We start from the raw sequence: 26,954 nt of genomic DNA, 5'->3' as shown, positions 1-26,954 counted from the left end.
CTGCGTCCCAAATCACTCAGCCACTGCGTCCCAAATCACTCAGCCACTGCGTCCCAAATCACTCAGGCACTGCGTCCCAAATCACTCAGCCACTGCGTCCCATTTCACTCAACCACTGCGTCCCATTTCACTCAACCACTGCATCCCATTTCACTCAACCACTGCATCCCATTTCACCCAGCCACTGCAACCCATTTCCCTCAGTCACTGCATTTCCTTTCCCTCAGTCAATGCATCCCATTTCACTCAGTCACAGCATCCCACATCCAGAGTCACTGCATCTCCTTTCCCAGTCACTGCATCCCATTTCCCTCAGGCACTGCATCCCATTTCCCTCAGCCACTGCATCCCATTTCCCTCAGCCACTGCATCCCATTTCCCTCAGCCACTGCATCCCATTTCCCTCAGCCACTGCATCCCATTTCCCTCAGCCACTGCATCCCATTTCCCTCAGCCACTGCATCCCATTTCACTCAGCCACTACATCCCATTTCACTCAGCCAATGCTTTCCATTTCCCTCAGTCACAACATCCCACATCCAGAGTCACTGCATCTCCTTTCCCTGTCATTGCATCCGATTTCCGTCAGTCACTGCATCCCATTTCCCTCAGGCACTGCATCCCATTTCACTCAGGCACTGCATCCCATTTCACTCAGGCACTGCATCCCATTTCACTCAGGCACTGCATCCCATTTCCATCAGTCACTGCATCCCATTCCCCTCAGTCACAGCATGCCATTCCCCTCAGTCACAGCATGCCATTTCCCACAGTCACAGCATGCCATTTCCCACAGTCACTGAATCTGCTTTCCCTCCATCAATGCATCACATTTCACTGACTCACTGCATCCCATTTCACTCAGTCACTGCATCCCATTTCACTCAGTCACTGCATCCCATTTCCACAGTCACTGCATCTCCTTTCCCTGAGTCAAAGCATCCCATTTCCATCAGTCACTGCACCCATTTACATCGGTCACTGCATCCCATTTGTCTCAGTCTCTGCATCCAATTTGTCTCAGTCACTGCATCCCATTACGCTCAGACACAGCATCCCATTTCACACAGTAACTGCAGCGCATTTCACTCAGTCACTGCATCCCACATCCAGAGTCACTGCATCTCCTTTCCCTGTCATTGCATCCGATTTCCGTCAGTCACTGCATCCCATTACCCTCAGTCACTGCATCGAATTACCCTAGTCACTGCATCCCATTTCCCTCAGTCACTGCATCCCATTTCCCTCAGCCTCTGCATCCCATTTCCCTCAGCCTCTGCATCCCATTTCCCTCAGCCTCTGCATCCCATTTCCCTCAGCCTCTGCATCCCATTTCCCTCAATCACTGCATCCCATTTCCCTCAGCCACTGCATCCCATTTCCCTCAGCCACTGCATCCCATTTCCCTCAGCCACTGCATCCCATTTCACTCAGCCACTGCATCCCATTTCCCTCAGCCACTGCATCCCATTTCACTCAGCCACTGCATCCCATTTCACTCAGCCACTGCATCCCATTTCACTCAGCCACTGCATCCCATTTCACTCAGCCACTACATCGCATTTCCATCAGCCAATGCTTTCCATTTCCCTCAGTCACAACATCCCACATCCAGAGTCACTGCATCTCCTTTCCCTGTCATTGCATCCGATTTCCGTCAGTCACTGCAACCCATTTCCCTCAGTCACTGCATCTCTTTTCCCTCAGTCACTGCATCCCATTTCACTCAGGCACTGCATCCCATTTCACTCAGGCACTGCATCCCATTTCACTCAGGCACTGCAACCCATTTCCCTCAGTCACTGCATTTCCTTTCCCACAGACACTACGTCCCATTTCCGTCAGTCACTGCGTCCCATTTCCGTCAGTCACTGCGTCCCATTTCCGTCAGTCACTGCGTCCCATTTCACTCAGCCACTGCGTCCCATTTCACTCAGCCACTGCGTCCCATTTCACTCAGCCACTGCGTCCCATTTCACTCAGCCACTGCGTCCCAAATCACTCAGCCACTGCGTCCCAAATCACTCAGCCACTGCGTCCCAAATCACTCAGCCACTGCGTCCCAAATCACTCAGCCACTGCGTCCCATTTCACTCAACCACTGCGTCCCATTTCACTCAACCACTGCATCCCATTTCACTCAACCACTGCATCCCATTTCACCCAGCCACTGCAACCCATTTCCCTCAGTCACTGCATTTCCTTTCCCTCAGTCACTGCATCCCGTTTCCCTCAGTCACTGCATCCCATTTCACTCAGTCACAGCATCCCACATCCAGAGTCACTGCATCTCCTTTCCCAGTCACTGCATCCCATTTCCCTCAGCCACTGCATCCCATTTCCCTCAGCCACTGCATCCCATTTCCCTCAGCCACTGCATCCCATTTCCCTCAGCCACTGCATCCCATTTCCCTCAGCCACTGCATCCCATTTCCCTCAGCCACTGCATCCCATTTCCCTCAGGCACTGCATCCCATTTCCCTCAGCCACTGCATCCCATTTCACTCAGCCACTGCATCCCATTTCACTCAGCCACTGCATCCCATTTCACTCAGCCACTGCATCCCATTTCACTCAGCCACTACATCCCATTTCACTCAGCCAATGCTTTCCATTTCCCTCAGTCACAACATCCCACATCCAGAGTCACTGCATCTCCTTTCCCTGTCATTGCATCCGATTTCCGTCAGTCACTGCATCCCATTTCCCTCAGGCACTGCATCCCATTTCACTCAGGCTCTGCATCCCATTTCACTCAGGCACTGCATCCCATTTCACTCAGGCACTGCATCCCATTTCAGTCAGGCACTGCATCCCATTTCCATCAGTCACTGCATCCCATTCCCCTCAGTCACAGCATGCCATTCCCCTCAGTCACAGCATGCCATTTCCCACAGTCACAGCATGCCATTTCCCACAGTCACTGAATCTGCTTTCCCTCCATCAATGCATCACATTTCACTGACTCACTGCATCCCATTTCACTCAGTCACTGCATCCCATTTCACTCAGTCACTGCATCCCATTTCCACAGTCACTGCATCTCCTTTCCCTGAGTCAAAGCATCCCATTTCCATCAGTCACTGCACCCATTTACATCGGTCACTGCATCCCATTTGTCTCAGTCTCTGCATCCAATTTGTCTCAGTCACTGCATCCCATTTCACACAGTAACTGCAGCGCATTTCACTCAGTAACTGCAGCGCATTTCACTCAGTAACTGCAGCGCATTTCACTCAGTAACTGCAGCGCATTTCACTCAGTAACTGCAGCGCATTTCACTCAGTAACTGCAGCGCATTTCCCTGAGTCACTGGATCCCATTTCCATCAGTCACTGAATCCCATTTCCATCAGTCACTGAATCCCATTTCCCTCAGTCACTGAATCCCATTTCCCTCAGTCACAGCACCCCTTTTCTCACAGTCAGTGCATCTCCTTTCCTCAGTCACTGCATCCCATTTCACTCAGTCACTGCATCCCATTTAAGACTCACTGCATCCCATTAACTTCAGTCGCAGGATCCCATTTCAAACAGACACTGCATCTAATTTCCATCAGTCATTGCATCCCATTTCACTCAGGCACTGCGGCCCATTTAACAGTCACTGCATCCCGTTTCCAGTCACTGCATCCCATTCCCCTCAGTCACTGCATCCCATTCCCCTCAGTCACTGCATCACATTTCACTCAGTCACTGCATCACATTTCACTCAGTCACTGCATCACATTTCACTCAGCCACTGCATCACATTTCACTCAGCCACTGCATCCCATTACCATCAGTCACTGCATCCCATTCCCCTCAGTCACTGCATCCCATTCCCCTCAGTCACTGCATCGAATTCCCCTAGTCACGGCATCCCATTTCCCACAGTCACTGCATCCATTTCCCTCAGTCACTGCATCCATTTCCCTCAGTCACTGCATCCCATTTCCCACAGTGACTGCATCCCATTACACTCAGTCACTGCATCCCATTTCCCACAGGCACTGCATTTCCTTTCACTCAGTCACTGCATCGCATTTCACTCAGTCACTGCATCGCATTTCACTCAGTCACTGCATCCCATTTCACTCAGTCACTGCATCCCATTTCACTCAGTCACTGCATCCCATTTCACTCAGTCACTGCATCCCATTTCACTCAGCCACTGCATCCCATTTCACTCAGCCACTGCATCCCATTTCACTCAGCCACTGCATCCCATTTCACTCAGCCACTGCATCCCATTTCACTCAGCCACTGCATCCCATTTCACTCAGCCACTGCATCCCATTTCCATCAGCCAATGCTTTCCATTTCCCTCACTCACAGCATCCCACATGCACAGTCACTGCATCTCCTTTCGCTGTCACTGCATCCGATTTCCGTCAGTCACTGCAACCCATTTCCCTCAGTCACTGCATCTTCTTTCCGTCAGACACTGCATCCCATTTCCATCAGTCACTGCACCCCGTTTCCCTCAGACACTGCATCCCATTTCACTCAGTCACTGCATCCCATTTCACTCAGTCACTGCATCCCATTTCCCACAGTCACTGCATCCCATTTCCCACAGTCACTGCATCCCATTTCACTCATTCACTGCATCCCATTACACTCAGTCATTGTATCCCATTCCACTCACTGAATTCCATTTCCCTCAGTCACTGCATCTCATTCCCCTCAGTAACAGTATCCCATTTCTCTCAGTCCCTGCGTCCCATTCCATTCAGCCACTGCATCCCATTTCACTCAGTCACTGCATCCTCTTTCCCTCAGACACTGCATCCCGTTTCCATCAGTCACTGCATCCCGTTTCCCTCAGATACTGCATCCCATTTCCCACAGTCACTGCATCCCATTTCACTCATTCACTGCATCCCATTCCACTCAGTCACTGTATCCCATTTCCATCAGTCACTGCGTCCCATTTCACTCAGCCACAGCATCCCATTTCACTCAGCCACAGCATCCCATTTCACTCAGACACTGCATCCCATTTCACTCAGCCACAGCATCCCATTTCACTCAGTCACTGCGTCCCATTTCACTCAGTCACTGCGTCCCATTTCACTCAGTCACTGCGTCCCATTTCACTCAGTCACTGCGTCCCATTACCCTCAGAAACACTATCCCATTTCCCAGTCACTGCATCCCATTTCCCACAGTCACTGCATACCCATGACCCTCAGCCGCAGCATCCCGTTTCCACAGGCACTGCACTTCGTTTCCCTCAGTCACTGCATCCCATTTCACTCAGTCACTGCACCCCATTTCACTCAGTCACTGCACCCCATTACCCTCAGAAACACTATACCATTTCCCACAGTCACTGCATCCCCATTACCCTCAGTCGCAGCATCCTGTTTCCACAGGCACTGCACTTCCTTTCCCTCAGTCACTGCATCCCATTTCACGCAGTGACTGAATTCCATTTCCCTCAGTCACTGCATCTCATTCCCCTCAGTAACAGTATCCCATTTCACTCAGTCGCTGCCTCCCATTTCCATCAGACACTGCAACCCATTTCCCTCAGTCACTGCATCTCCTTTCCCTCAGACCCTGCATCCCATTTCCCACAGTCACTAAATCACCTTTCCGTCAGTCACTGCATCCCATTCCACTGAGGCACTGCATCCCATTCCACTGAGGCACTGCATCCCATTCCACTGAGGCACTGCATCCCATTCCACTGAGGCACTGCATCCCATTCCACTGAGGCACTGCATCCCATTCCACTGAGGCACTGCATCCCATTCCACTGAGGCACTGCATCCCATTCCACTGAGGCACTGCATCCCATTCCACTCAGCCACTGCATCCCATTCCACTCAGCCACTGCATCCCATTCCACTCAGCCACTGCATCCCATTTCACTCAGCCACTGCATCCCATTTCACTCAGCCAGTGCATCCCATTTCACTCAGCCACTGCATCCCATTTCACTCAGTCACTGCATCCCATGTCCCTCAGGCACTGCATCCCATGTCCCTCAGGCACTGCATCCCATGTCCCTCAGGCACTGCATCCCATTTCACTCAGGCACGGCATCCCATTTCACTCAGGCACGGCTTCCCATTTCACGCTGTCACTGCTTCCAATTTCACTCGGTCACTGCTTCCCATTTCACTCGGTCACTGCTTCCCATTTCACTCGGTCACTGCTTCCCATTTCACTCGGTCACTGCTTCCCATTTCACTCGGTCACTGCGTCCCATTTCACTTGGCCACTGCGTCCCATTTCACTCGGCCACTGCGTCCCATTTCACTCGGCCACTGCGTCCCATTTCACTCGGCCACTGCATCCCATTTCACTCGGCCACTGCATCCCAGTTCACACAGTCACTGCATCTCATTTCACTCATTCAATGCTTCACATTACACTCACTGAGAGCGTCCCATTTCCCTCAATCACTGCCTTCCATTGTCCTCAGTCACTGCATCCCATTTCCAGCAGTCACTGCATCCCATTTCCCTCAGGCACTGCATCCCATTTCCCTCAGGCACTGCATCCCATTTCCCTCAGCCACTGCATCCCATTTCCCTCAGCCACTGCATCCCATTTCCCTCAGCCACTGCATCCCATTTCCCTCAGCCACTGCATCCCATTTCCCTCAGCCACTGCATCCCATTTCCCTCAGCCACTGCATCCCATTTCACTCAGCCACTGCATCCCATTTCACTCAGCCACTGCATCCCATTTCACTCAGCCACTGCATCCCATTTCACTCAGCCACTACATCCCATTTCCCTCAGTCACAACACCCCACATCCAGAGTCACTGCATCTCCTTTCCCTGTCATTGCATCCGATTTCCGTCAGTCACTGCAACCCATTTCCCTCAGTCACTGCATCTCTTTTCCCTCAGTCACTGCATCCCATTTCCATCAGTCACTGCATCCCATTTCACTCAGGCACTGCATCCCATTTCACTCAGGCACTGCATCCCATTTCACTCAGGCACTGCATCCCATTTCACTCAGTCACTGCATCCCATTTCCACAGTCACTGCATCTCCTTTCCCTGAGTCAAAGCATCCCATTTCCATCAGTCACTGCACCCATTTACATCGGTCACTGCATCCCATTTGTCTCAGTCTCTGCATCCAATTTGTCTCAGTCACTGCATCCCATTACGCTCAGACACAGCATCCCATTTCACACAGTAACTGCAGCGCATTTCACTCAGTAACTGCAGCGCATTTCACTCAGTAACTGCAGCGCATTTCACTCAGTAACTGCAGCGCATTTCACTCAGTAACTGCAGCGCATTTCACTCAGTAACTGCAGCGCATTTCACTCAGTAACTGCAGCGCATTTCACTCAGTAACTGCAGCGCATTTCCCTGAGTCACTGGATCCCATTTCCATCAGTCACTGAATCCCATTTCCATCAGTCACTGAATCCCATTTCCCTCAGTCACAGCACCCCTTTTCTCACAGTCAGTGCATCTCCTTTCCTCAGTCACTGCATCCCATTTCACTCAGTCACTGCATCCCATTTAAGACTCACTGCATCCCATTAACTTCAGTCGCAGGATCCCATTTCAAACAGACACTGCATCTAATTTCCATCAGTCATTGCATCCCATTTCACTCAGGCACTGCGGCCCATTTAACAGTCACTGCATCCCGTTTCCAGTCACTGCATCCCATTCCCCTCAGTCACTGCATCCCATTCCCCTCAGTCACTGCATCACATTCCACTCAGTCACTGCATCACATTTCACTCAGTCACTGCATCACATTTCACTCAGTCACTGCATCACATTTCACTCAGCCACTGCATCCCATTCCCCTCAGTCACTGCATCGAATTCCCCTAGTCACGGCATCCCATTTCACTCAGTCGCTGCCTCCCATTTCCATCAGACACTGCAACCCATTTCCCTCAGTCACTGCATCTCCTTTCCCTCAGACCCTGCATCCCATTTCCCACAGTCACTAAATCACCTTTCCGTCAGTCACTGCATCCCATTCCACTGAGGCACTGCATCCCATTCCACTGAGGCACTGCATCCCATTCCACTGAGGCACTGCATCCCATTCCACTGAGGCACTGCATCCCATTCCACTGAGGCACTGCATCCCATTCCACTGAGGCACTGCATCCCATTCCACTGAGGCACTGCATCCCATCCCACTCAGCCACTGCATCCCATTCCACTCAGCCACTGCATCCCATTCCACTCAGCCACTGCATCCCATTCCACTCAGCCACTGCATCCCATTTCACTCAGCCACTGCATCCCATTTCACTCAGCCACTGCATCCCATTTCACTCAGCCACTGCATCCCATTTCACTCAGCCACTGCATCCCATTTCACTCAGTCACTGCATCCCATGTCCCTCAGGCACTGCATCCCATGTCCCTCAGGCACTGCATCCCATGTCCCTCAGGCACTGCATCCCATTTCACTCAGGCACGGCATCCCATTTCACTCAGGCACGGCTTCCCATTTCACGCAGTCACTGCTTCCCATTTCACGCTGTCACTGCTTCCAATTTCACTCGGTCACTGCTTCCCATTTCACTCGGTCACTGCTTCCCATTTCACTCGGTCACTGCTTCCCATTTCACTCGGTCACTGCGTCCCATTTCACTCGGCCACTGCGTCCCATTTCACTCGGCCACTGCGTCCCATTTCACTCGGCCACTGCGTCCCATTTCACTCGGCCACTGCATCCCATTTCACTCGGCCACTGCATCCCAGTTCACACAGTCACTGCATCTCATTTCACTCATTCAATGCTTCACATTACACTCACTGAGAGCGTCCCATTTCCCTCAATCACTGCCTTCCATTGTCCTCAGTCACTGCATCCCATTTCCAGCAGTCACTGCGTCCCATTTCCGTCAGCCACTGCGTCCCATTTCACTCAGCCACTGCGTCCCATTTCACTCAGCCACTGCGTCCCATTTCACTCAGCCACTGCGTCCCATTTCACTCAGCCACTGCGTCCCATTTCACTCAGCCACTGCGTCCCATTTCACTCAGCCACTGCGTCCCATTTCACTCAGCCACTGCGTCCCAAATCACTCAGCCACTGCGTCCCAAATCACTCAGCCACTGCGTCCCATTTCACTCAACCACTGCGTCCCATTTCACTCAACCACTGCATCCCATTTCACTCAGCCACTGCAACCCATTTCCCTCAGTCACTGCATTTCCTTTCCCTCAGACACTGCATCCCATTTCCATCAGTCACTGCATCCCGTTTCCCTCTGTCACTGCATCCCGTTTCCCTCAATCACTGCATCCCATTTCACTCAGTCACAGCATCCCACATCCAGAGTCACTGCATCTCCTTTCCCTGTCACTGCATCCCATTTCCCTCAGGCACTGCATCCCATTTCCCTCAGGCACTGCATCCCATTTCCCTCAGCCACTGCATCCCATTTCCCTCAGCCACTGCATCCCATTTCCCTCAGCCACTGCATCCCATTTCACTCAGCCACTGCATCCCATTTCACTCAGCCACTGCATCCCATTTCACTCAGCCACTGCATCCCATTTCACTCAGCCACTGCATCCCATTTCCCTCAGTCACAACACCCCACATCCAGAGTCACTGCATCTCCTTTCCCTGTCATTGCATCCGATTTCCGTCAGTCACTGCAACCCATTTCCCTCAGTCACTGCATCTCTTTTCCCTCAGTCACTGCATCCCATTTCCATCAGTCACTGCATCCCATTTCACTCAGGCACTGCATCCCATTTCACTCAGGCACTGCATCCCATTTCACTCAGGCACTGCATCCCATTTCACTCAGGCACTGCATCCCATTTCACTCAGGCACTGCAGCTCATTTCACTCAGGCACTGCAGCTCATTTCACTCAGGCACTGCAGCTCATTTCACTCAGGCACTGCATCTCATTACCATCAGTCACTGCATCCCATTACCCTCAGTCACTGCATCGAATTACCCTAGTCACTACATCCCATTTCCCTCAGTCACTGCATCCCATTCCCCTCAGTCACAGCATGCCATTCCCCTCAGTCACAGCATGCCATTCCCCTCAGTCACAGCATGCCATTTCACACTGTCACTGCATTTCCATTCCCTCAGCCACTGCATCCCATTTCCCTCAGCCACTGCATCCCATTTCCCTCAGCCACTGCATCCCATTTCCCTCAGCCACTGCATCCCATTTCCCTCAGCCACTGCATCCCATTTCACTCAGCCACTGCATCCCATTTCACTCAGCCACTGCATCCCATTTCACTCAGCCACTGCATCCCATTTCACTCAGCCACTGCATCCCATTTCCCTCAGCCACTGCATCCCATTTCACGCAGCCACTGCATCCCATTTCACGCAGCCACTGCATCCCATTTCACTCAGCCAATGCTTTCCATTTCCCTCAGTCACAACATCCCACATCCAGAGTCACTGCATCTCCTTTCCCTGTCATTGCATCCGATTTCCGTCAGTCACTGCAACCCATTTCCGTCAGTCACTGCAACCCATTTCCGTCAGTCACTGCAACCCATTTCCGTCAGTCACTGCATCTCTTTTCCCTCAGTCACTGCATCTCTTTTCCCTCAGACACGGCATCCCATTTCCCTCAGCCACTGCATCCCATTTCCCTCAGCCACTGCATCCCATTTCACTCAGCCACTGCATCCCATTTCACTCAGCCACTGCATCCCATTTCACTCAGCCACTGCATCCCATTTCACTCAGCCACTGCATCCCATTTCACTCAGCCAATGCTTTCCATTTCCCTCAGTCACAACATCCCACATCCAGAGTCACTGCATCTCCTTTCCCTGTCATTGCATCCGATTTCCGTCAGTCACTGCAACCCATTTCCCTCAGTCACTGCATCTCTTTTCCCTCAGACACGGCATCCCATTTCCATCAGTCACTGCATCCCATTTCACTCAATCATTGTATCCCATTCCACTCAGTCACTGAATTCCATTTCCCTCAGTCACTGCATCTCATTCCCCTCAGTAACAGTATCCCATTTCTCTCAGTCCCTGCGTCCCATTCCACTCAGCCACTGCATCCCATTTCACTCAGTCACTGCATCCCATTTCACTCAGCCACTGCATCCCGTTTCCATCAGTCACTGCATCCCGTTTCCATCAGTCACTGCATCCCATTTCCCTCAGGCACTGCATCCCGTTTCACTCAGGCACTGCATCCCGTTTCACTCAGGCACGGCATCCCATTTCACACAGCCACTGCAGCTCATTTCACTCAGTCACTGCATCCCATTCCACTCAGTCACTGCATCCCATTACCCTCAGTCACTGCATCCCATTACCCTAGTCACTGCATCCCATTTCCCACAGTCACTGCATCCCATTTCCATCAGTCACTGCATCCCATTCCCCTCAGTCACAGCATGCCATTCCCCTCAGTCACAGCATGCCATTCCCCTCAGTCACAGCATGCCATTTCCCACAGTCACAGCATGCCATTTCCCACAGTCACTGAATCTGCTTTCCCTCCATCAATGCATCACATTTCACTGACTCACTGCATCCCATTTCACTCAGTCACTGCATCCCATTTCACTCAGTCACTGCATCCCATTTCCACAGTCACTGCATCTCCTTTCCCTGAGTCAAAGCATCCCATTTCCATCAGTCACTGCACCCATTTACATCGGTCACTGCATCCCATTTGTCTCAGTCTCTGCATCCAATTTGTCTCAGTCACTGCATCCCATTACGCTCAGACACAGCATCCCATTTCACACAGTAACTGCAGCGCATTTCACTCAGTAACTGCAGCGCATTTCACTCAGTAACTGCAGCGCATTTCACTCAGTAACTGCAGCGCATTTCACTCAGTAACTGCAGCGCATTTCACTCAGTAACTGCAGCGCATTTCCCTGAGTCACTGGATCCCATTTCCATCAGTCACTGAATCCCATTTCCATCAGTCACTGAATCCCATTTCCCTCAGTCACAGCACCCCTTTTCTCACAGTCAGTGCATCTCCTTTCCTCAGTCACTGCATCCCATTTCACTCAGTCACTGCATCCCATTTAAGACTCACTGCATCCCATTAACTTCAGTCGCAGGATCCCATTTCAAACAGACACTGCATCTAATTTCCATCAGTCATTGCATCCCATTTCACTCAGGCACTGCGGCCCATTTAACAGTCACTGCATCCCGTTTCCAGTCACTGCATCCCATTCCCCTCAGTCACTGCATCACATTCCACTCAGTCACTGCATCACATTTCACTCAGTCACTGCATCACATTTCACTCAGTCACTGCATCACATTTCACTCAGTCACTGCATCACATTTCACTCAGCCACTGCATCCCATTCCCCTCAGTCACTGCATCGAATTCCCCTAGTCACGGCATCCCATTTCCCACAGTCACTGCATCCCATTTCCATCAGTCACTGCATCCCATTTCCCACAGTCACTGCATCCCATTTCCCACAGTCACTGCATCCCATTTCCCACAGTGACTGCATTCCATTACACTCAGCCACTGCATCCCATTCCCCTCAGTCACTGCATCGAATTCCCCTAGTCACGGCATCCCATTTCCCACAGTCACTGCATCCCATTTCCATCAGTCACTGCATCCCATTTCCCACAGTCACTGCATCCCATTTCCCACAGTCACTGCATCCCATTTCCCACAGTGACTGCATTCCATTACACTCAGTCACTGCATCCCATTTCCCACAGGCACTGCATCCCATTTCACTCAGTCACTGCATCCCATTTCACTCAGTCACTGCATCCCATTTCACTCAGCCACTGCATCCCATTTCACTCAGCCACTGCATCCCATTTCACTCAGCCACTGCATCCCATTTCACTCAGCCACTGCATCCCATTTCACTCAGCCAATGCTTTCCATTTCCCTCACTCACAGCATCCCACATGCACAGTCACTGCATCTCCTTTCGCTGTCACTGCATCCGATTTCCGTCAGTCACTGCAACCCATTTACCTCAGTCACTGCATCTTCTTTCCATCAGACACTGCATCCCATTTCCATCAGTCACTGCATCCCATTTCACTCAGTCACTGCATCCCATTTCCAACAGTCACTGCATCCCATTTCCCACAGTCACTGCATCCCATTTCCCACAGTCACTGCATCCCATTACACTCAGCCATTGTATCCCATTCCACTCACTGAATTCCATTTCCCTCAGTCACTGCATCTCATTCCCCTCAGTAACAGTATCCCATTTCTCTCAGTCCCTGCGTCCCATTCCATTCAGCCACTGCATCCCATTTCACTCAGTCACTGCATCCCGTTTCCCTCAGATACTGCATCCCATTTCCCACAGTCACTGCATCCCATTTCCCACAGTCACTGCATCCCATTTCACTCATTCACTGCATCCCATTTCACTCATTCACTGCATCCCATTACACTCAGTCATTGTATCCCATTCCACTCAGTCACTGTATCCCATTTCCATCAGTCACTGCGTCCCATTTCACTCAGCCACAGCATCCCATTTCACTCAGCCACAGCATCCCATTTCACTCAGACACTGCATCCCATTTCACTCAGACACTGCATCCCATTTCACTCAGACACTGCATCCCATTTCACTCCGTCAATGTGTCCTCTTTCACTCCGTCACCGCGTCCCATTTCCCACAGTCACTGAATCACCTTTCCCTCAGTCAATGCGTCACATTCCACTCAGTCACTGTATCCCATTTCCATCAGTCACTGCGTCCCATTTCACTCAGTCACTGCGTCCCATTTCACTCAGTCACTGCGTCCCATTACCCTCAGAAACACTATCCCATTTCCCAGTCACTGCATCCCATTTCCCACAGTCACTGCATACCCATGACCCTCAGCCGCAGCATCCCGTTTCCACAGGCACTGCACTTCGTTTCCCTCAGTCACTGCATCCCATTTCACTCAGTCACTGCACCCCATTACCCTCAGAAACACTATACCATTTCCCACAGTCACTGCATCCCCATTACCCTCAGTCGCAGCATCCCGTTTCCACAGGCACTGCACTTCCTTTCCCTCAGTCACTGCATCCCATTTCACGCAGTGACTGAATTCCATTTCCCTCAGTCACTGCATCTCATTCCCCTCAGTAACAGTATCCCATTTCTCTCAGTCCCTGCGTCCCATTCCATTCAGCCACTGCATCCCATTTCACTCTGGCACTGCATCCCATTTCACTCTGGCACTGCATCCCATTCCATTCAGCCACTGCATCCCATTTCACACAGCCACTGCATCCCATTTCCCTCAGCCACTGCATCCCATTTCCCTCAGCCACTGCATCCCATTTCACTCAGTCGCTGCCTCCCATTTCCATCAGACACTGCAACCCATTTCCCTCAGTCACTGCATCTCCTTTCCCTCAGACCCTGCATCCCATTTCCCACAGTCACTAAATCACCTTTCCCTCAGTCACTGCATCCCATTCCACTGAGGCACTGCATCCCATTCCACTGAGGCACTGCATCCCATTCCACTGAGGCACTGCATCCCATTCCACTCAGCCACTGCATCCCATTTCACTCAGCCACTGCATCCCATTTCACTCAGCCACTGCATCCCATTTCACTCAGCCACTGCATCCCATTTCACTCAGCCACTGCATCCCATTTCACTCAGCCACTGCATCCCGTTTCACTCAGCCACTGCACCCCGTTTCACTCAGTCACTGCATGCCATTTCACTCAGTCACTGCATCCCATTTCCATCAGCCAATCCTTTCCATTTCCTTCAGTCACAGCATCCCACATCCACAGTCGCTGCATCTCCTTTCCCTGTCACTGCATCCGATTTCCGTCAGTCACTGCAACCCATTTCCCTCAGTGACTGCATCTCCTTTCCCTCAGACACTGCATCCCATTTCCATCAGTCACTGCATCCCATGTCCCTCAGTCACTGCATCCCATGTCCCTCAGTCACTGCATCCCATGTCCCTCAGGCACTGCATCCCATGTCCCTCAGGCACTGCATCCCATGTCCCTCAGGCACTGCATCCCATGTCCCTCAGGCACTGCATCCCATGTCCCTCAGGCACTGCATCCCATGTCCCTCAGGCACTGCATCCCATGTCCCTCAGGCACTGCATCCCATGTCCCTCAGGCACGGCATCCCATTTCACGCAGTCACTGCTTCCCATTTCACGCAGTCACTGCTTCCCATTTCACGCAGTCACTGCTTCCAATTTCACGCAGTCACTGCACCCCATTACCCTCAGAAACACTATCCCATTTCCCACAGTCACTGCATCCCATTTCCCACAGTCACTGCATACCCATGACCCTCAGCCGCAGCATCCCGTTTCCACAGGCACTGCACTTCGTTTCCCTCAGTCACTGCATCCCATTTCACTCAGTCACTGCACCCCATTTCACTCAGTCACTGCACCCCATTACCCTCAGAAACACTATCCCATTTCCCACAGTCACTGCATCCCCATTACCCTCAGTCGCAGCATCCCGTTTCCACAGGCACTGCACTTCCTTTCCCTCAGTCACTGCATCCCATTTCACGCAGTGACTGAATTCCATTTCCCTCAGTCACTGCATCTCATTCCCCTCAGTAACAGTATCCCATTTCTCTCAGTCCCTGCGTCCCATTCCATTCAGCCACTGCATCCCATTTCACTCTGGCACTGCATCCCATTTCACTCTGGCACTGCATCCCATTCCATTCAGCCACTGCATCCCATTTCACACAGCCACTGCATCCCGTTTCCCTCAGCCACTGCATCCCATTTCCCTCAGTCACTGCATCCCATTCCACTGAGGCACTGCATCCCATTCCACTGAGGCACTGCATCCCATTCCACTGAGGCACTGCATCCCATTCCACTCAGCCACTGCATCCCATTCCACTCAGCCACTGCATCCCATTCCACTCAGCCACTGCATCCCATTTCACTCAGCCACTGCATCCCATTTCACTCAGCCACTGCATCCCATTTCACTCAGCCACTGCACCACGTTTCACTCAGCCACTGCACCACGTTTCACTCAGTCACTGCATGCCATTTCACTCAGTCACTGCATCCCATTTCCATCAGCCAATCCTTTCCATTTCCTTCAGTCACAGCATCCCACATCCACAGTCGCTGCATCTCCTTTCCCTGTCACTGCATCCGATTTCCGTCAGTCACTGCAACCCATTTCCCTCAGTCACTGCATCTCCTTTCCCTCAGACACTGCATCCCATTTCCATCAGTCACTGCATCTCATTTCCCACAGTCACTGCATCTCACGTCCCACAGTCACTGCATCCCATGTCCCTCAGTCACTGCATCCCATGTCCCTCAGGCACTGCATCCCATGTCCCTCAGGCACTGCATCCCATGTCCCTCAGGCACTGCATCCCATGTCCCTCAGGCACAGCATCCCATGTCCCTCAGGCACAGCATCCCATGTCCCTCAGGCACAGCATCCCATGTCCCTCAGGCACTGCATCCCATGTCCCTCAGGCACTGCATCCCATGTCCCTCAGGCACTGCATCCCATTTCACTCAGGCACGGCTTCCCATTTCACGCAGTCACTGCTTCCCATTTCACGCAGTCACTGCTTCCAATTTCACTCGGTCACTGCTTCCCATTTCACTCGGTCACCGCTTCCCATTTCACTCGGTCACTGCTTCCCATTTCACTCGGTCACTGCGTCCCATTTCACTCGGCCACTGCGTCCCATTTCACTCGGCCACTGCGTCCCATTTCACTCGGCCACTGCATCCCATTTCACTCGGCCACTGCATCCCATTTCACTCGGCCACTGCATCCCAGTTCACACAGTCACTGCATCTCATTTCACTCATTCAATGCTTCACATTACACTCACTGAGAGCGTCCCATTTCCCTCAATCACTGCGTTCCATTGTCCTCAGTCACTGCATCCCATTTCCAGAAGTCAATGCATCCCATTACCCTCAGTCACTGCATCACATTTCCAACAGTCACTGCATCCCCATTCCCTCTGTCACTGCATCCCATTTCCATCAGACACAGCACACTATTTCCTTCAGTCACTGCATCCTATTTCCATCAGTCACTGCATCCCATTTCACTCAGACACTGCATCCCATTACACTGAGTCACGGCATCCCAGTTCACTCAGTCTCGGCATCCCATTCCCCTCACCCACTGCAACCCATTCACTCAGTCACAGCATCACATTTCCAACAGTCACTTGATCTGCATTCCCTCAGTCACTGCATCCCATTTCACTCAGTCACTGCATCCCATTTCCATCAGTCACCGCATCCCATTTCACTCAGTCACTGCAGCCCATTCCCCACACTCAGCGCATCCCAATTCACAGAGACACGGCCTTCCATTTCACTCAGCCACTGCAACCCATTACCCTCAGTCACTGCATCCCATTTCCGTCAGTCACAGCACACTATTTCCATCAGTCACTGCATCCAATTTCCATCAGTCACTGCATCCAATTTCCATCAGTCACTGCATCCTATTACCCTCAGTCACTGCATCCCTTTTCTCTCAGTCACGACATCCCATTTCACTGAGTCACTGCATCCCATTTCACTGAGTCACTGCATCCCATTTCACTGAGTCACTGCATCCCATTTGTTGTTCTCACTTGAATGCAATGGTCATGAATCTCCTCCAATGGCTGGTCATGTATTTCCAATGCAAAATTTTACCAAGTTTTGATTTTCAATTTTGATTACATGTGTTTCCTCTATTCTATAAGATGCTGCAATAAACTCAAATTTGACAAATCATAATTCAACCACCATTACCTACAGAGTTAATTTCATCAAACAGATCCAATTAGAATTGTCACATTCCCAAATCCTGATTCAAGTTTTTCTAATTATGGGCCACGTGGTTCAGAAAAAAGACACTTAGAATCAGAGAGATGTACAGTCGGGAAACAGATCCTTTGGCACAATTTGTCTATGTTGACCAGATATCCTAAATTAATTTAGTCCCATTTGCCAGCATTTGGCCCATATTCCTCTCAACCCGTCTTATTCATATACCCATCCACATGCCTTTTAAACGTACAAGCCTCCACCACTTCCTCTGGCAGCTCATTCCATACATGCACCACTATGAAAAAAATCCGGTCCATTTTAAATCTTCCCTCTCTCATTTTTAACCTATTCCCTCCAGTTATGGATTCCAGCAACCCGGGGAAAAGATCTTGGCTGTTCGCTCTATCCACGTCCCTCGTAATTGTATAAACTTCTATATGGTCAGCCCTGAACTCCAAAGTTCCAACAAAGAGCTGCCTGTTCAAGCCCACGGTATATCTCCAAACTCCGATGCTCGTAACATCCTTGTAGATCTTCTCTGAACGCTTTCAAGTTTACAACATACAACAATACAGCGCAGAACAGGCCCTTCGGCCCTCAATGTTGCGCCGACATCCTTCCTCTCGCAAGGAGACCAAAATCGATTGCAGTATTCCAAAAGCAGCTGAATCAATGTCCTATATGGCTGCGAAGTGATCTCACAACTCCTATCCTCAATGCACTGACCGATAAAGGCGAGCACACCAAATGTCTCCATCATATCCTTTCTACCGGTGGCTGTACTTTGATGCAACTACGAAACTGCACTCCAGTGTCTCTTTATTAAGCAACTCTCCCCACAACCTTCAGTGTATACGTGCTGCCCTGATTTGCCTTTCCAAAATGTAGCACCTCACATTTATCTAACCTCAACTCAATCTGCCACTCCTCAGTTCATTGGCCCTTGTCAATGTCCCATTGTATTCTGAGGTGACCTTCTTGGCTGGCTACTACACCTTCAATCATTGGGAAACTTACTAACCACACCTATTTTCATATCCAAATCATTGCATCACTTCAACTCCCCCTCCCACTCCCTGAACGACATGTCCATCCTGGGCCTCTTCCAGTGTCACAACCAGACCACCCAGAAACTGGAGGAGCAGCATCTCATATTCCGCCTCGGGAGCTTCCAACTCAATAGCCTCAATATGGACTTGGCCACCCTCAAAATCTCCCCACCCGCCAGCCTCATCCCAAGACTAGTTCCTCCCCTCATCCCCGCCTCCATGACCTGTCCGCCTTCTCTCCCACCTATCCACTCCTCCCACCTCACTGACCAACTCCCACCACTGCTTGGAATTATTCTTCTTTTCACACTTCATCAGCTCGACGTTATTTCTAAAATCTATTTTCCAATTGTTGGAAAAAGTGAGATAAAGAGAAGTAAAAGAAGTTACATTCTTACCACTCGGGAAATCTCTGAATATTCTTCTGTTGAAAGGCCGCCAAGGAACGATGCAATTCTTTTGTCACAAACGCTGTGAGGGAGACATCTTTTTCGGTTCCACTAACTCCACCCTAAGGAAGACAAACCCAAGTAACATATCTAGTGACTTAAAACATACTCTACTGTTGCCCAAGTTGGAGAGCTGGATGAACACAGCAGGTCAAGCAGCATCAGAGGAGCAAGAAAGCTGATGTTTCGGGACGAGACCCTACTTCAGAAAATTGTCGCTGGAGAATCTGAGATAACAAGGTGTAGAGCCGGATGATACTGCTTGGCCTGCTGTGTTCATCCAGCTATACACCTTCTCATCTCAGATTCTCCAGCATCTGCAGCTCCTACTACCTCTATTGTTGCCCTTTCACTTTTCTGAACTAATATGAGCCAGTAGTTTTGTTTCGGCTCACGTAATCTTACGCTTATTGGCCTGCACAAAATCCTGAATTAATTTTGATCGACTGACAGGAGGAGATGAATTTTATAGAAATTTCTGTTTTCTACCAATTTGCAGAGGGCATCGTGGGCGATTGAAGGACAGTGTTATTATCCTCCAGGTCTGCGGACTGCATCGTTACCAACTTGCCCATTTGCATATACATACAATATTCATTATTTCGCAATAAAACATAATAAACCAATACTGCGTACTAAAAACAACGCTCACATATCAATGGAAATTTAAATATTTATCATAGAGTTTGAAGGATTGAATTCAATGATACAAAGCAAAAACCAGTGAAGATGAGTGCAGTTGGTCAGCACTTTTGCCACTAAGTGGAGGTTGGCAGTTTGAGGCCACCCAGGAACAAGCAAGCTCTGTCTAACTCCAAGGGCAGCACGGTGGCTCAGTGGTTAGCACTGCTGACTCACAGCGCCAGGGACCCAGGTTCGATCCCACCGTTGGGCGATCTTCTGTGCGGAGTTTGTACATTCTGCCCATGCCTGCATGGGTTCCTGCTGGGTGCTCTGGTTTCCTCCCACAGTCCAAAGATGTGCAGGCTCAGTGTATGGGCCATGCCAAACTTGCCCATTGTGTTCAGGGATGTGTAGATTAGGTGTGTTAGTCATGGGAAATGCAGGGTCACTGAGGAAAGGGTCGAGGGATGGGTCAGGGTGAGATGCTCTTTGGAGGGTGGCTGTGGACTTGTTGGGTCAAAAGGGGCTTGTTTCCACACTGTCGGGATTCTATGATATGAAAGTATCTTTTGAAGTGGACATTCATGGGTATGCTGTAACAGAGACCTTGAAATACTGCACAACAAATATTTGGAACTAGACTGTCAATTCAGACATAGCATCAAAAAAGGTCATGGAAGTTGTCACCGATATTAAGCAGGATTGATGAAAACCCAGCAGGAAATGGTGTCAAAAGGCTCAGTATCTTTTATTCATCTCCAGTTATTTTGTCCAAGGCACTGGATGCTGGCAGGATTGAAACATTTAAGAAATGCTTCACAAATCACATATGAAGGACCTGCACATCTTTGAACAATGGGAGGAAACTGCAGCACCTGGCAGAAGCCCCTCGCAGACGCGGGGAGGACGTGTCAATTCCACACAGATAGTTACCCAAGGCTGGAATCTCAATTGGCTCCCCAGTGCATGAGCAGCTCTAACCACTGAGCAACTACCTTGCCCAGAAGGGGTTTTATAAGCGCATACTTTATTTCCATTCATAGTTGGGGAAAGACAGATCCAATCCTGTATGTCCAACCAAAATAACCTATTGTAGATATCATGACAACAATCATAAATGATTTTGAATAAGTAAATCAAAAATAATTAAAATTGTTTCCAAGCCTAAATACTAGATAAGGTGCAGTTAAGATGAATAGTGCAACAACAAAAAGGCCATATTTTATGTGACGACCGGTAACACTTGAAAACTTGCAACAATATAGTCACCAGAAGACATCTGAAGTGGCTTGATGGTGCGCTCCTTCGACACTGGAATGAAACTCCAAAGATCACAAATTCTCCTTCAATACGTGTTATAACAGTGACTGCATCAACCTGTGTTTATGGGCCTGACTGGAAACCCACACAACATGCATAAACAAAAAAAAATTTAAGGTGACAGGAGAAAAAAATGCACGTATGCAACGTCTTTGAAAAGCAATTATCTGTAGTGGATGCAAGCCCATAAGGAATCTCGTTTCGCAGATTATATTCATTTGCACTGCAGGTCATGCCAGTCAGAATCAGTTTTCGTTTCATGACAGATAACTAAAATGTCCAAAACATTGAACTTTGGTTGATCAGAAGATTTTAAGTAAGGACCATGTCTTGTGTGAGCTGACGGCATTACGGGATGGAGAAGGTACACTCACTGCTGGCATCTTGACACCATTGAATGAGCAAGCGTGGACGCAAAGGTTGTAACAGGTAACAATTCTGCAGGCAATATCTTTTGAGCTCCTTCCGAGCAAGCCTGTAATACTCTAAAGCTGTGCTAGACCCTCACTTCCTCCACCTTACGTACGCTGCCTTGTTCTTTTTGACAAGAAGCACCTCTGCACCAGTCATCCAAGGCTCCTTAATCTTACCCCTTCTTACCTGTCTCAGAGGAACAAATTTATACATCACTCGCAACAACTGCTCCTTGAACAGCCTCCACATGTCTGCTGTGCCCTTTCTGTGGAACAATTGCTCCCAATCTGTACTTCCCAACTCCTGTCTGATAGCGTCATAGTTTCCTTTACCCCAGTTAAATATCTTGCCCTGGTAACTGCTCCTTTCCCTTTCCACGGCTATGGTAAATGTGAGGCTGTTGTGGTCAGTGTCGCCAAAGTGCTCTCCCACCACGAGATCTGACACCTGTCCTGGCTCATCGCCGAGCACCAAATCCAAAATGGCCTCCCGCCTCGTCGGCCTGTCCACATACTGAGTAAGGAAACCCTCCTGAACACACCTGACAAAAACGGCTCCATCCAAACCATCTGCACGAAGGAGGTTTCGATCTATATTGGAAAAGTTGAAGTTACCCATAACAACAACCCTGCTACGTTTGCACTTTTCAACAATCTGCCGGCCAATGAGTTCTTCGATCTCCCAACTGCTATTTGGGGTCCGTAGAAAACCTCCAGTGAGGTGACTGCTGCCTTGCTGTTCCGAACTTCCACCCACACTGACTCAGTCGACAAACCTTCCTTGGCAACCTCAGCCCATACAACCGCAGTAGACGAGTCCTCAAAGGTTCTTTCATCCGCCGTTATGCTGTCCTTGACCAACAAAGCCACACCTCCCCCTCTTTTACCACCTTCCCTGACCTTATTGAAAGATCTGAACCATGGAACCAGCAACATCCATTCCTGACCCTGCTCTATCCATGCCTACGAAATGGCCACAACATCGAAGTCCCAGGTACCTATCCAAGCTGCAAGCTCACCTACATTATTCCGGATACTCCCGGCATTAAAGTCGTCACACTTCAATCCAGCTTGCTGTCTGCCAGCACACTTCTGTGACAGTGAGGTCCTGACCATGTCCTCCCTACGCTCATCCTCGTGTGTACTAGGACTACACCTCAGTTTCCCATCCCCCTTCTGAGCTCGTTTAAATCCACCCAAATGGCACTAGCCAATTTCCCACCCAGGATATTCGTGCCCCTCTGGTTCAAGTGGAGACCGTCCTGTTTGTACAGGTCCCACCTTCCCCAGAACGAGCCCCAATTGTCCATGTACCTGAAGCCCTCCCACCTGCACCATCCCTGCAGCCACGTGTTCAGCTGAAATCTCTCCCTGTTCTTTGCCTCGCCTACACGTGGTACGGGTGACAAACCAGTGACGACCACGCTGTTTGTTCTAGCTCTCAGCTTCCACCCTAGCTCCCTCAAATCCTGCCTGACATCCCTATCACTCTTTCTACCTACATCGTTGGTGCCTACGTGGACCACGACTTGGGGCTGGTCAACCTCTCCCCTCAGGACCCTAAACACATGATCCGAGACATCACGGACCCTGGCACCTGGTAGGCAACACACCAATCGTCAGTCTCTTTCGTTCCCGGCAAATCTTCTATCAGTCCCTCTAACTAATGAGTGATTCCCCAATGACTATCACTCTCTTCCTATCCCCGCTTCCCTTCTGTGCAAGAGTGACAGACTCTGTGCCAGAGACCTGCACCCTACTGCGTACCCCTGATAAGTCGTCCCCCGGAACAGTACCCAAAACAGTATACTTATTTTTCAGGGGAGCGACCGCAGGGGATTTCAGGGGAACGACCACAGGGAAAGGTTGGTCAAGCTACACCGGGTAACCGTGCATTTTTGGCTGAAGAAACATGTGTTTCAATGTGAGCTAATGGAAGAAGCCATGGAGTCAAAGCTAAACATTTCGACAATAAGACAACCATTCTTAAAAGCAGCAGACAGCGTGAAAAAGAAATGAGCTGCTTTAATATCCACTTAAAATTTATGTGGAATATCAGATCAAATTTTCTTGTTGACTCCATTGTGCAATCATGTCGAGCTAAAAATGTTAACTGCATTAATTAATACTAACCAGAAACGGACTTTGTAGTAAATGGTTTGACTATTTTCTGTATCTGGAACATCCCTTTTCCTTCTCGAACGAAGATCGTACCAACCTATGGTACCAAACTGAGAGTCAAACGGATGGGACACATAATCTTTAAATTCCTCATCAAAACAGTCTCATCGTATGGTTCTGTGCAATAAAAGAGAAAGAATAAACATGTTTCCCACAATTTTGCTGATGTTTACGAACAGAATGCACAAATTCAAAAAGTTTGAGCTGGCATGTCTGCTTCCTCCAGCCTGTTTAAACTGTTCCATTCAATGTGAAATTTGTGATAAGTTTTAGCACACAGGTCTATTTGATCTGTGCCACCACCTTCTATTAGTCATACATGCTTTCCCCCTCTTCCTGTAATACATTCCTTGAAGTGGTCAATGAGATTTTGATTTTAAATCTTATTGTCATATTCTTTTGATTCTCAATCATCAATGAATCTGATGTCGCCGCCATTCCATGCAGTGCACAGCACGTCAAACAGGAGTCTTACTCTTGCCATGAGCACTGAGGTAGTATGGGGTCATAACTGTCTCATAGTTCGGAATGAAATTCTATATACAGGGTTATGCAGAGTCATGCAGTTAATTTTATTTGACATGCTATTTCTTTTCTTCACAAATATGCTGGATTTAAAGTGATCTTCACCCTCATTTAAAATGAATCCAATATCCAACCATCTGTAAAACTGGCAAATCCAAATTTTAATTGGAGTTTAGTGTTTCACAAATATATTACTTTTTTTAAAATTATATTTGAGTCAACATTAACATTTCATTCCCTGACACCGGGTGAACTTACTTTCAAACTCCAATTTTCCTTTGGTATTAACGGAGAGGTGAGCCTTTTTGCAAGCACCGAAAGGCTGCACCAGTTTATGCTAAAACTTGCGGAACTGTAAGTTTCACAAATAAGTTCCTGTTAAACACTAATTCCTATTGAAGCAGTATGAAGCTAAATTCGTTCAACAGGGCAGCAAAACGGTCAAGATTTTAAAAGCAAGCAACTATTTTGAAGTCACTCTTCAAACTAAATTCCATCTTGGTGTGTGAGAGTCCATAGGTTCCTCACTCTCAAAGAACCATTCAAACTGTCATGCAATTACTGAAACAAGACAGACTAAAAACATCAATGTTAACAGTCACTAAGATTTTGACAGTGATGTGGAATTCGTATTCAATGCACGCTGGGGAAAATCTGTTCCAATCTGCATAGTACTCACTTATCACCATCCCACCTACCTTACCCAGCACCTCCTCCCCCTCCACGCTCCTTGTTTCTGAGCTCCCTTCCACCCTCCATTTCTCAGGAAGGGTCCTGACCCAAAACCTCATCTTTCTTGAGCCTCTGATGCTGCCTGCCCTGCTGTGTTTCTCCAGCTCCACAATGTGTTATCTCAGACACCAACACTGGCAGTTCTTACTATCTGGATAACTCATTCTCACCTTGCAACAAGTGATTTCTCGTCATTTTCTTTTCAGATGACGCATGTACATGTATATACATAAATATACATTTACACTTTTATGCCTGAACCACTAACCTAGAGGATATTTTAAATGAGTCTCTTCATATCTGCATGAAAGAGAAATCAAGGTCATAACTTTCATTTTAGGAATAACTCGAACATTCAAAGTACTCACAGTCAGTGTCCCATTTCCTTGACCAGTCAATTTGATGTGAATCTTTCTTCCAAGTGGAAACTATAACAACAATTATATTTGAGAATCAAACACTTCATTGCATCACCAATATTTCCTTGTCTGTTTGAAACCTAAGATAATGAAATAATCATGGACAGATTGGCCAACAGTGTAATTTAATGTGTGTTATGGCAACTCAAAATCACAACCACTGAAGTGATCTTTAAAAAGCTGTTGTCATACAACAGAGCACTTTTTGAGATGCAGTGATGAACATACTTCCTGAGATGCAAATAATATATGCCAAATTAATTCCAAAGAATACCTTTACAATTAAAAAGAAGCTAAAAATCTCTTTACATTGTGATACTTGTCAGATTGCTATTAGTCAATGGAAATCGTTCAGAACAATTATTTATTCCCAGATGAAAAGGAAGGGTACACATTTCATTTTCACATCTTATCCAAGAGAGAAAAAAAAACACCTTTATGAATGCATTGTCAAACAAGAAGACTCACAAAATAAGTCATTTGGCCCATTGAATTTCCTCCACCATTCGGTGAGATCATGGTTGATCTCATTACATTTATCATGACACAACATTTCCACCAAACCCTTCTTATAGCTAATACATTCCGATCCAAGTAACATCCTGGTAAATCTCTGTTTCTGTGCCATGCCTTGTCTTTCTGAATAGTTTTGAGTCATCTACAAATTTAGCCACAGCACATGCACCTCTTTCCTCCAAGTCATTAATAAACAAGCACAAGAGCTGTGGTTCCTTCAGCGCGACCTCATTTCTTACTGACAAGCCAACCCTGGCATCTCTGTCCATTTATATCGGAGATAATGGGAGCTGCAGATGCTGGAGAATCCAAGATAACAAAGTGTGGAGCTGGATGAACACAGCAGGATGAACACACAGAAGGAGAAGGGTCTCGGCCCGAAACGTCAGCTTTTCTGCTCCTGCGATGCTGCTTGGCCTGCTGCGCTCATCCAGCTCGACACCTCGTTACCTCAGATTCTCCAGCATCTGCAGTTGCTACTATCTCTGAAGAGATTTTCTTTCTCTTCTCCCACAGCAGTCTTGGAAACAACTCATCTGGGCGTGGGGATTTGTTCACTTCTAAACCATCCCAAAATTTCAATTTCACACTGCATCTTCCTGCTTTATAGACGTGAATGCTCCTCCTTGAAGGGAGAGCAGACGGGAGGGACTTGTCTACTGTATCAATGCCCTTCAGTTCTGAACACAGATTGCTCCCTCACCCCGTGTACACCCCGGTTTCTAATTGGAGCTACTCTTTCCCTGGTTATCCTCCTGCTTCATGTACCTGTGGAATATCTTGATATTCTCTCCAATATTGGCCACCACCGTTTCTTCACACTTGGTTTTTATACGCCACTAGTCATCCATTCATTTGCTTCCTTCGCACTGGTCGTAAACATGTCCTGAACATTCCTCAAGATCCAGGGCTTTCCAGGCTTGTCGATTATAAATTTCACCCAAAATGGAATATAACTGGCCTTTACTCTCCCAGTTCCTTTCCTGGACGTATCCGACTATT

The 26,954-nt window shown here is 48.9% G+C and overlaps 1 protein-coding gene across 1 annotated transcript in view; it reads right to left on the bottom strand.

Moving 5' to 3' along the window:
• Positions 1-26,954, bottom strand: part of LOC132206754 (uncharacterized) — a 173,658-nt gene that overhangs the window by 66,644 nt on the left and 80,060 nt on the right. The window contains exons 4-5 of the mRNA XM_059641707.1: positions 25,386-25,445; positions 19,172-19,284 (exon numbers count right to left, since the gene is read on the bottom strand). Coding sequence (XP_059497690.1) covers positions 19,172-19,284; positions 25,386-25,445 — 173 coding nt within the window. The remainder of the gene's footprint in view (positions 1-19,171; positions 19,285-25,385; positions 25,446-26,954) is intronic.

The sequence above is a fragment of the Stegostoma tigrinum genome, chromosome 43 (assembly GCF_030684315.1).
Source record: "Stegostoma tigrinum isolate sSteTig4 chromosome 43, sSteTig4.hap1, whole genome shotgun sequence".
NCBI classification, from domain to species: Eukaryota; Metazoa; Chordata; class Chondrichthyes; order Orectolobiformes; family Stegostomatidae; genus Stegostoma; species Stegostoma tigrinum.
This window is presented reverse-complemented; position numbering and strand designations above follow the sequence as displayed.